The sequence below is a fragment of the Salminus brasiliensis genome, chromosome 23 (genome assembly GCF_030463535.1).
Source record: "Salminus brasiliensis chromosome 23, fSalBra1.hap2, whole genome shotgun sequence".
Taxonomy (NCBI): domain Eukaryota; kingdom Metazoa; phylum Chordata; class Actinopteri; order Characiformes; family Bryconidae; genus Salminus; species Salminus brasiliensis.
The window spans coordinates 8,482,354-8,493,581 of NC_132900.1; the positions used below are offsets into that span (position 1 = coordinate 8,482,354).

The 11,228-nt window shown below is 42.5% G+C and overlaps 1 protein-coding gene across 4 annotated transcripts in view; it reads right to left on the bottom strand.

Moving 5' to 3' along the window:
- The window catches only part of tle2c (TLE family member 2, transcriptional corepressor c), a 36,228-nt gene extending 25,423 nt beyond the window's left edge, over positions 1 to 10,805 (bottom strand). For all 4 annotated transcript variants that reach the window (XM_072669235.1, XM_072669234.1, XM_072669233.1 and 1 more), the window contains exons 1-2: positions 10,700 to 10,805; positions 9,959 to 10,346 (exon numbers count right to left, since the gene is read on the bottom strand). In XM_072669235.1, coding sequence (XP_072525336.1) covers positions 9,959 to 10,015 — 57 coding nt within the window. In that variant the 5' untranslated portion in view covers positions 10,016 to 10,346; positions 10,700 to 10,805. The remainder of the gene's footprint in view (positions 1 to 9,958; positions 10,347 to 10,699) is intronic.
- Between the last annotated feature and the right edge of the window lie 423 nt (positions 10,806 to 11,228).

Below are 11,228 nucleotides of genomic sequence, written 5' to 3' on the forward strand. Positions count from 1 at the left end.
AACAATGCTAGCACTAGGCCAATAACGACACTGCATCGGCATTGGTGCTGATACTGGTACTTAAATACACATAAATCAGTCTCTGCAACAAAAGATACTGATACCATGAAACAGTTTTGACCCAAGCAACAGTTTGGCGCTGTGGGACAAAGGTCATACCGTAGCAAGAGCACTTTTAGCAAAACACTAGTATCTCAAGGGGTGACTGACCTGGAAATGCCATTCAACAATTGCAACAATATGGATAAAGCAGATACAATTTTTAATTTTCTTAACGGTTTTCAAATGAATGCAGAATGAGATTGTATGGAAACTATGTAACAAACACCCTCCGCCCCCAGTAATACCATAGGCCGCTGCATTATTTTGAGATGGTATAACAGAAGAAAAAGAGGATATTAGCCGGCCCTAGTAAACGCACCCAAAACGCATTTAATGCAGATACAAATCCGGTCTCTCAAAGCACTTCAGGAGGTGGTCTGAGACACGTTAGAGCCACATAATATAGCAGTGTGTCGCATCTATCTCACCAAGACATATTCAATAAGCAAAACCCCTCCCAGTACACCCCAAACACCAGTAATAATTGCCACGCAGCAAATTTGCATATTTCGTCTCACACAGCAATCACATTTCAGTCTGGCTCACAGAAGACGCATTTGACTGCTGGGTGTAAAAGCATCAGGCTAAAAATTTTTTAGGATACAATCCAGATACTAGTCACATGACATCAGCAGGTGTAAATAGGGTTCATCGCTTGTTAGCAACATTAGCATCATAGCAATGAAGATAAAAGGGGAAAACTGTGTACATGTGTTGTTGTTTTTTTGGTAAACTCTCCTTAAACTTCCCACCCCCAGTACAGGCCAGACAACATCACAGTAAGCTAGCATTACATTTACCCCTTTACCCCGCTGTTCCTGCGTCACGTAAACAAATGTGAGCCGGGGAAACTGCCCCGAGCAAATATACATTTCCTCCTGCGCAAATAGGAAGCGATGTCACAGCATCCTGCCGTGTTGTGCCAGGTAACCTTTACTACACAGAGAGTGTATGCAGATAATGCTGATAATGAGTAATGGCAGTGAAGGGTGTACAGCAGCTGCATGAACGCAGGGAGCAGCTGCACGGGAGAACGAGGCAGCGCTGTGGTGATACAGCTGCTGCGAAAACAAGGGGTCATTACACACAGGCTACAGACAGTGTGACAAAGCACTGCATTATCACCCGGCCTACTCCACACACTGCCGTCCTGCAGGAATACAGCCATCCATCTCAATGTTTTACTGTGTCAGGCACTTTTAGTGCAGAGAGGACAGGAGGGGAGGGCGGGGGGTGGGTGGAGAGAGAAACAACTGATGGAGAAAAAGCAGGGAGAGAGAGAGAGAGAGAGAGAGAGAGAGAGAGTTGAAGAAATGAAGAGACACAGCAAGAGAGACAAGGGACAAGGAAAGGGGGAGGAGGAGAGAAACAAACGAAGACAGAATGAAAGAGAGAGTAAGAAAGTATAGGAAGCAGGGAGCAGGGAGAGAGGGAGACAGTAATAGAGAGAGACACAAAATGATAAAGAGAGAGAGAGAGATAATGAGAGAGAAGGACAGAGAGAGAGAGAGAGAGAGAGAAAGAGAGAGAGAGAGAGAGAGAGAGAGAGAGAGAGAGAGAAATTGGCACATGATAAAAAAGAGAGAAGAAGAAAAGAGAGAGAGGTGAGGGAGGAGGAGTGAGAGGCATGGGGAGAGGGAGAATGAGATGGAGAGACACAATAACAGAGAGAGTGAGAGAGAGAGTGAGAGAGAGAGAGAGAGAGAGAAAGAGAGAGAGAGGGAGAGAGAGAGAGAGAGAGAGAAAGAGAGAGAGAGAGAGAGAGAGAAATTGGCACATGATAAAAAAGAGAGAGGTGAGGGAGGAGGAGTGAGAGGCATGGGGAGAGGGAGAATGAGATGGAGAGACACAATAACAGAGAGAGCGAGAGAGAGAGAATGATAGAGAGAGAGGGAGAGGGAGAAAGAATGGAAGAGACAGAAAGATAGAAAGAGAGAGGGGGTGAGGATGACAGAGAGAGAAAGAGAGAGATAGAGGGAGAGCGAGAGAGATAGAAAGTGAGAGAGAGAGAAGTGAAAGAGGAAGAGTAAGTAAGTGAGAGAAAGAGAAACAGAGAGATAATGGGGGGAATTATATATATATATACAGAGAGAGAGGGAGGAAGAGAGGGAGAGAGAGATACGGAAAGAGAAAGATATACGCAGAGGGAAAAGCGAGAGCAAAGGAGAGAGAGAGACATTAGAAACAGATATAGAGAGACAGATATAGAGATAGAGAGGGATATTAGAAATAGGCCTATAATAGAGAGAGAGAGAGGGAGAGAGAGAGGGGAGGGGAGGGAAATCACAGGGCTGTGAATAACTGTAGGCGCTGCTGAAATATTCAGCACAAGGGCCAGAGATACAGCAGCAGACAAGCCTACAGGAGAGGGGTGTGTGTGTGTGGGCGCATGTGTGCTACATGTGTGATCACCTGCAACACACAACATGTGTCCCTTAGGAGCAGCTACTGGCCGGAACAACAGGACACAGATGGAGATGAAGTGGTCAGGACCTCACAGAAACACTGAGAAACAGTAACACAGTAACACACACACACACACCACTCTATGAGGTTTGGTGAACATCAGTGATGTTGGCGATGTGCTTGTGGTACAGTGTGTCGGGGTCATCTGAAACCTTTGCTTTACAATAAGCACATACTGAACATTTCGTCCTGATTGGCAAACAGCAGGGGTGGGCTCTTGGTAAACCACAATAAAAGACTACATTTACTCACATGGCCTCTCATCTGCAGGTTTCACATCCCGTTTTAAGGTCATGTGACTTGTGGGCAACCGTTTCAGCTCATGATACTGTCCCACACAAGTGTTTTTTTTTCGTTTACCACATCTGTGGATCAGTGAAGTGTGAGATGTTAGCAGGTACACGGCTCAGTCTGACCATAACGAGAGAGATGTGGTCAATATGTCCAAATGTTTGAGAACACTCCTTCTAATTAATTTTTCAGATTTGCAAATGCAAACACAAACACACACACATACACACACATTGACTAGTCCCTGTAGAGAAGTACAGCCAATAGAATAGGACTCTCTGGAGCAGATAAACATGAACCTATTGGCACCAGGTCTAATACCAGGTGCGGGACAGAGAGGTATTAAGTTCCCCCAGCATTGAGCTGTGGAGCAGTGGAGGAACTGTGTTCTCTGTAGTGATGTTGCTCCATCCAATACATTTGGGATGGGTTGAGGATAAAATGGGGTGGTGATCATCCAAAATCATGGCCTCACTTGTCGTTGAATACAATCCTCTCAGTTATGCACCAAACATCTAGTAGAAAGGCCTCCCTGGACAGTAAAGACAGGTACTCCAACAAAAGTAGAATAAACAAGCAAGTGTCCCAATACTTTTCTCCATATAGTGTATTACTGTTGTACTCATACTGTAAAGTATGACTGTAAGGCATACTGTATACTGTAAGCATACTGTAAAGTACGGGTGCAGCATAGAGTTATATCTGTGAGGCCTGGAAGTCTCATATGGACACGGGCTGAGTGTAAAAGTCAACCCAGAGACGATAGAAATGAGGAGAACGGCCACTGGTTGAAATATGGAAATGGGAGACGCTTGACATGGTATCCGGTACGGATAAGATCCCACCCTTTAACAAAAAGAGCCATTTGGCTTGCTGGTTTTGGATAAAGTCCCACCCTTCAACCAAAAGATCCAATCAGCTTGCATGTTATGCCACGAGCGGAAGAGGGTCAACGATATTGTGGCTCCAGGCCAGACAGTGTCAAAATAAAAATCACTAATCATCTTTATTGTCTTTATTGTTAGTTAGCAAATGCATAAACAACCTAAAGCTACATATAAAAGCTGATAGGTACATCAGAGATATTTGGTAACTGAGCGATTCATAATTTAAATAATCAAATATTTGTTTCAATAATCCATAGTTTATTCAACTTTTAAAACAATCATTTGCTGCAGTCCTACTGTAAACTGTCTCTCAATCAAAACAAACAATAATATTTACAACACCAGTGTTACGTACGTGAGATACAGAGGAATAATGGGTGTGTTAAACTGCAGCAATGTTACATGGCAGGGAAAAGGACAGAGTGCAGATTTAATCATTAACACCACAACTGTACCGACTGTAAATACAGAACAGATGGAGAAAGATAATGCAGTCAGTGTTCACAAATGTGTGTACACACAAACACACACACACACACACACACACACACACACACACAGTTGAATCTCGTTTTCAACATGAGCAAAACCAAATGTAGACACCTATGACTCACACACACTAATTCAGCCTTTCTTTCATGCCTCTGTTTTCTTTTGTTTCTCTCACCCTCTCTCTTTGCCACACACACACACACACACACACACACACATACACACACAGAGGCCTGCTGCTTGTCTAAGTGCGCCACTATCAGATCAGGCAGGCTTTTGAGAGCAGACAGAAGCTGCCCAATGGAGTCATATCATAACCGGCCCAGCAGGGAGCCTGCTGTGACATGCACACACACACACACACATGCTCTATAAACACATACGCAAAGCACACACAAACATGAGCAAGGCCTAAACAGGCACAGACGGAGCAATAAAATACACACACATACACACACTGGAGTAAATATCAGTGCTCTGAGTGAACCTCACATTGAACCCTTAATGTTATCTAAATACCAAAGCATTAAGATTAATGACTAACATTCTGATCATATTTAATACACTATACGTCCAAATGTCTGTGGACACCCCTTCAAATGATTGCATTCAACTACTTGACAGTGCACCCAATACTGACCCAGGCATTTAGTTGTGCACACCTTTTTTTGATCACCACAGAAAAGCCCTGCCACTATAGCAGGAAGTTCTGTAGCAGCCACACACGAGTCTAAAGTAACCATGCCCAATGCGGTATCATCCGGTAGAGAGAGGGGTATAAAGCCCTGCAGCACTGGGAGCACTGGCCTGTGGAGCAGTGGAATTGACTTCTCTAGAGTGCTGGAGCTATAGCTAATTTCTTTGGGATATATTTGATTGGCATTTGTGATCTACAGCTAATAATCCATTATCAGTACCTGACCTCACTAATCCTCTCATGGCCGAATGTTATCAAGTCCTCACAGCAATGTTCCAAAATCGAACATAAAGCCTTTGCAGCAGAGTAGAGGATGTTACTGCAGCAAAGGGGAAACAAATTCCTTGTTAACACCCTTGATTTCAAAATCAACTGTAGGGCAGCAGGTGTCTACAAACCTTTGGACATGTATTGTATCATGAAAACTATTACTCTTTCAATCTATACAGCCAGGGCTGAGAATAATGATACTGTCAGCACTGGTGGACAGTAACAAAGTACAGAGGACTTAGAATGGAAAACTGTATTTTACTTGGCATAGTTGAATAATGAGAGTTCGGTACATGGAAGTGACAAACCGTGAACCTCGAAACACTGGTGTCTCTTCATTCAGAAGAAAATCCAGCAGAACCAAAACAGAGCTGGAAAACAGTCCAATTGCAAAATCCCTGATTTATTTTTTCTACACCCCCAAAATCTACATGAACCCAGCCCACTAACAAAGGTCTCTCAAGGCTAAATGCAACAGCTAATTCGGGAGAAATTGGAAGTGAGGTAAAAAGGCTTAGAGCGGGTGTTAGGCTAAAAGCTAACCCAGCTATCATCTACAACCTCTTCAGCTTGCAGGATAGGAGGTGTGTTTTGCATTAATGTATTTCTATTCCTTTGTAATAACAGTAGTTCTGGCTTAAAGACTGAAAATCACCCAGTAATGTAACATACAATACTGAAACATTTACATGTGGCATTACTGTAATATGTGTGACGTGTAGATTCTGTCACAGAATCTGACAGTAACATTATGTGTAACACTGTAAATATTATATGTAACAGTATTATATTGTGTAATGTGTAACATCTGACTGTAATACTCTCACATGACAGTAACACTGGGTAACATACTGTACATTTTATATGTAACATTATTGCATAGTGTTTTGTGTAACATTTGACCGTAATACTGTCACATGACTAACATGTGTAACATACTGTAATATTTATAGATATATATGTAAACTGTATATGTAACATTATTGTAATGTGTAATATGTAACAGGTATGACTGTATACTGTGTCATGTAACACTATGTAATACTATGATTACTGTAACATTTATATGCAACATTACAATATGTGTAACATGTAAGTGTAATTTGTATCATTTGATTGTAATAGTATGTCACACGACTAACATGTGTAACATTCAGCAACATTTATATGTAGCATCATTATATGTGTAACATGTCTAACATTTGACTGTAATACTGTCACATGACAGTAACACTATGTAACCAACTGTCGCATTTATATATAACATTCTTGTAACATTATTGTAATGTGTAACGTAACAGATATGACTGTATACTGTGTCACATAACAGTAATACAATGTGTACATAATATAACATAATATGTACTGTTATTGCAATATTACGATTACTGTAACATTTATATGTAACATTGCAATATGTGTAACATGCCTAACATTTATTTAACTGTAAAACTGTGTCACATGACAGTAACACTATGTGTATAATGTGTAAAATGTATGTATAGCATTATAGTAATATTTTGTGTAACACAAACACCATTCCTTGTTCTTCTCTGGGTACTGGAATCCTGGAACTGTGCATGGAAATTGAGAGTATAATACAGGTGCAGCAAATAGAGAGAAGGCTGAAATCTGCTGGGTTAGCACTGTAATTCCTTTACAACTACACACCCACACCTCAGCGTTGCATCCAGAACCAGTCTTCAGTATACACTACGCACCTACACCGATCTCTAGTGTCCACTATAGGTGTTAACGCCGATCAATTTACTGTGTACAAGCTCCACTCTGGCCTCCTCTTAAGTAACTTGATCTCATCATTACTGCCACTTCTCTTTTTTTTTTAAACTGCTGCAGAACTGAAAACACCAACCTGCACATTCCCTACACTACAGTTAAGCAAATTAGGTCTAGTGCAGATCACATGACAAGATTTCTAGATACACACTGCTTTCCCTTTATGATAATGTCATTCCTATTATATGCCTGGCACTTGTGGAGTGCTTTCATATCCATTTATAAGTGCTTGGCTCAGAAATCAGTACAGAGTAGTAGCACCTACATTTTTATAATACTGACTCAGCTCTGCTGAAAAGAACGCCTAGAGTTTAAATGCAAATTCTAATAGACTTTGAAAAGGGTGATTTGGGTTACTTATTCATTTTCACTCAGCTCTGTCTCTTTGCTTTCCCCCTCACTCTGAGTATAATCAACGCATTCAATATGAAAATTCATCATTTAATATTATGAATCAGTAGATTTAGTCATAACTATAACTGTCAAGTTCCCATTCAAGTTATTCACATCCACTGTAATGGTTTTAGACCTCATTCGAGTGAAAATGAGTAACAAAGAGCTCCATTCCCCTGGGGCACGAACAATGAGTGTCACCCTGCCCCCTCCCAGACCCAAATCCCCAGATTACATTATAGCCACGTAATAACAGCAGTTCTCTGCAAAAGACTGAACATAATACATTACTGTTACTTTATGTGTAACATTACTGTAATGTGTGCAACATTAAAAATGAACCATTTGTGCCATATTGTATGTAACATAAAATATATTGCAATACTGTGTCTCATGACAGCAAGGCAATGTGTAACATGACTAACATGTATGTGTAACATACCTGTGACATAATGTGTATCATGACTTTCACATTATTGGGACAGTTTCATGTGTAACAGTCACATGTTAGGTCAACTGAGTAACATAATTTGACTTATTTGTTGAATGTAACTATTATAAATATAACTATAGTATAAATGTTATATCGCAATATTTAAAGATATTTTCTCAATACACAATATTTATCTCAATATTTTGTCACAGCTACAAAATTCATCAGTAGCTGCAGATTTGAAACTGCAGTGATTTTATACAGTTTTTAAAATATTCTATCAATTTAAACAGGACTACTTACGCTCTCTATAATTAAATGTGTAGTCGATCAGTGTTCTTTAAGTAACGACGATATTAACGACGATATTTTTCATCACAATACTAAAATTTATCACAATATGATAAAATATCGTCACATTGCCCACGCCTACTATAACATGAATGTAATATTGTGTAACATCTGTAAGAGTACATGCAACAAGACTAACACTGTCCAACTAATATTACCTGCAACCTGCTTGTAACACTGTATAACACGACTGCAACATTACATGTAACATAACTGTGACATAACTATACTGTTATTATGCTTGTATAAGCTACTTTGTAAAATATATGTAATAGTGTGCATGTTTTTGGATGTGTGCTTTTCTACATAGCATATGACAACAACAACAATCACAATCATAAAGATTTAAACAACCACATTCTGCCCTGCAGATCACACACTCCCGCAAACACACTATTTATGTATACACACAACCAACACTCACATCAACACTCATCTATGTATACACACATAATATTGACACAGCAACAGTGATCACAGATCATAAACTCTCTAGCTCCTTCACACACACACACACACACACACACACACACCTGTTTCATCTAGGTCTGGAAAAGCATGCCATTATAACTACAGTTGTGGCAGAGTGTGGTGCTCTGTGTGTCTGTGTGTGTGTGTGTGTGTGTGTGTGTGATATCATGTTTCCCACTGAAGGTAATACAACATGACATTTGCGGTGGAGAATGAAGTGGCCTGGATCCATATGCAGCTTTGCATCAGTCACACACACAGACTCTGCATACATACAGAAATCTCTCTCTTTTCATCCATCAGCTTTCCCTCTCTGCCTCAGTGGCATCATATGGTCCTTAGGACATGGTTTACACAGAGCACACACACACACACACACACACACACACACACATACATACACACACACAGACTGCTTTACTACACACAACATTTATATGTAACACTTACATGACTGTAATGCTTGGTCACAGGACAGTAACATTGTAACTGTGTAACACACTTGTAACATTATGTTACACATGACTGCAGTAATAAGTGTTTTTGTGTAACACACCTAACATCATATTTGCAAAGCTTCTCTGTGTAGAAGTGCTGATCTAGGATCAGATGACTTAGTCCTGCTCTCAGAAGCTCTGTGAATACGAGAAATTATGTGTAACATGACGGTATAACAATGTGTAACTTAACTAGCATAATGTGTAACAGGATTGTAACATAATGTGTAACATGACTTAACAATGTGTAACATGACTGTAACAATGTGTAACATGACTAACATAATGTGTAACATGACTGTAACATGTGTAACATGACTAACATATTGTGTAAAGTGGCTGTGAAATAATGTGTAACATGAATGTAACTGTGTAACATCACCTACTTGTAACATCACCTAACATTAAGTGCAAACATCTCTCTTTTCATCCATCAGCTTTCACTCTCTGCCTCAGTGGCAATCATAGGGTCCTTAGGACATGGTTTACAGAGTATGCACACACACACACACACACACACACACACACACACACACACTGCATCACTGAACGGCCTGTACATCACTGACTTATATAACACAGCATTTACTGTTAGCCACTCTGACCACTCCCCTCGACCTTAACCCTGACCCCAACACCACCCTTCAACTACAGCCGCCCTAACGAGCCCCCCGGTCGGCCGTCACCACCACATCCCCACACTACCCCCCCCCCCCCAACACACACACACACACACACACACACAAACACACGCAAAGTAAGTGGACGGCGCAGACCAGCGCTGACCAGCGGCCATCATCAGATCACTGACCTGCGCTCTCCCGTGCGGATACATGGTGTGCGCCGCGCGACGCTGGAGGTCATCCATCCACGGGCGCGCTCGCTCGCGCTCCACAACTCTTCTCCCCCTCCTCCTCTTGTACCTCCGCCACGCGACGTTCTCGAGCGCCGACCGCTGAAACTGTAACGGCGCGCTCCTTTGATCTCCTCTTCAAAGACAACAACACAACACGGAACCCGCTTCGGTTTCGAATTCGATTCAAACCGTCGTGGCGGTGTCGGTTACGAGCGCGCGCACTCACTCGCGCGCAAGCGCCTTCTCTCCCTTCTCTGGCTCGCTCTGCTGCTGCGCTGCGCGAGCTACGAAAACGTAAACATCCCAGCCAAACAGTGCAGTGAAGGCGCGAGGGGTCGGGTTTCTGAGAGAGAGACAGAGAAAGAGAGAGAGAGAGAGAGAGAGAGAGAGAGAGGGAGAGAGAGAGAGGGAGAGAGTGTGTGTGTGTGTGTGAGAGAGAGAGAGAGAGAGAGAGAGAGAGAGAGAGGGAGAGAGAGGGAGAAAATGAACAGCAGGTCAGCAGATGATCCAGCAGGCTTCACAGCAGCAGACCCCAGACTGTATTATTGTGCCTGTGAGCTTGACATTAACTTGGCGGAGAACGAAAGCTGCTTTTAAGGTGGTCCAACATTCCCCCCCTAACAGCAGTGTCAGAAAACCCCGTATGTAAATTAATGAACACCTACCTACATAATGTATCCACCACCCCGCGCTTACCTGTGTCTCTCAGTGCTCGTCTGCGGCGTATCTGAAGCGGAGACTCCCTAAAAACCCCAGTTTCTTAACAAACTGTCCCGCATGATGAACATACGCCACCTTAACGTCTCTTTCTCTCAGCCGCTCTCTCATTGGCTGCGCGGCCCGAAGGCGCGGCCAACCAGCGGCTCGGGTCCCCACGTTGGTCTGTGACGCAGCCAGAAGCTGAACCAATGTCAGACACGCATTCAAATGAGCTGCGGCTCCGCGTTTAATGTGGCATCGTGGGTAATGAAGTCCTTTAGCGCGGTTTTTAGCGAGCCCGGCGCGCTTTAATGGCCGTAAAAGCTCGAACACGAGCAGTGCTGGGCTGAAGAACCACGGAAGCCTCAGTCCGGGTTCCGGAGTGAGCGTATTTGCGAATGCGTGAGCTCTCGAGGGCTCTCCTTGAGAAAGGTGCTTACTCAGCTAAGCTCACCCTCCCATCCTCGTGTCTCATCAGGGAGGAAAAACACACAGCACAGCAAGACTCAGATAATGTGGTTTTCAT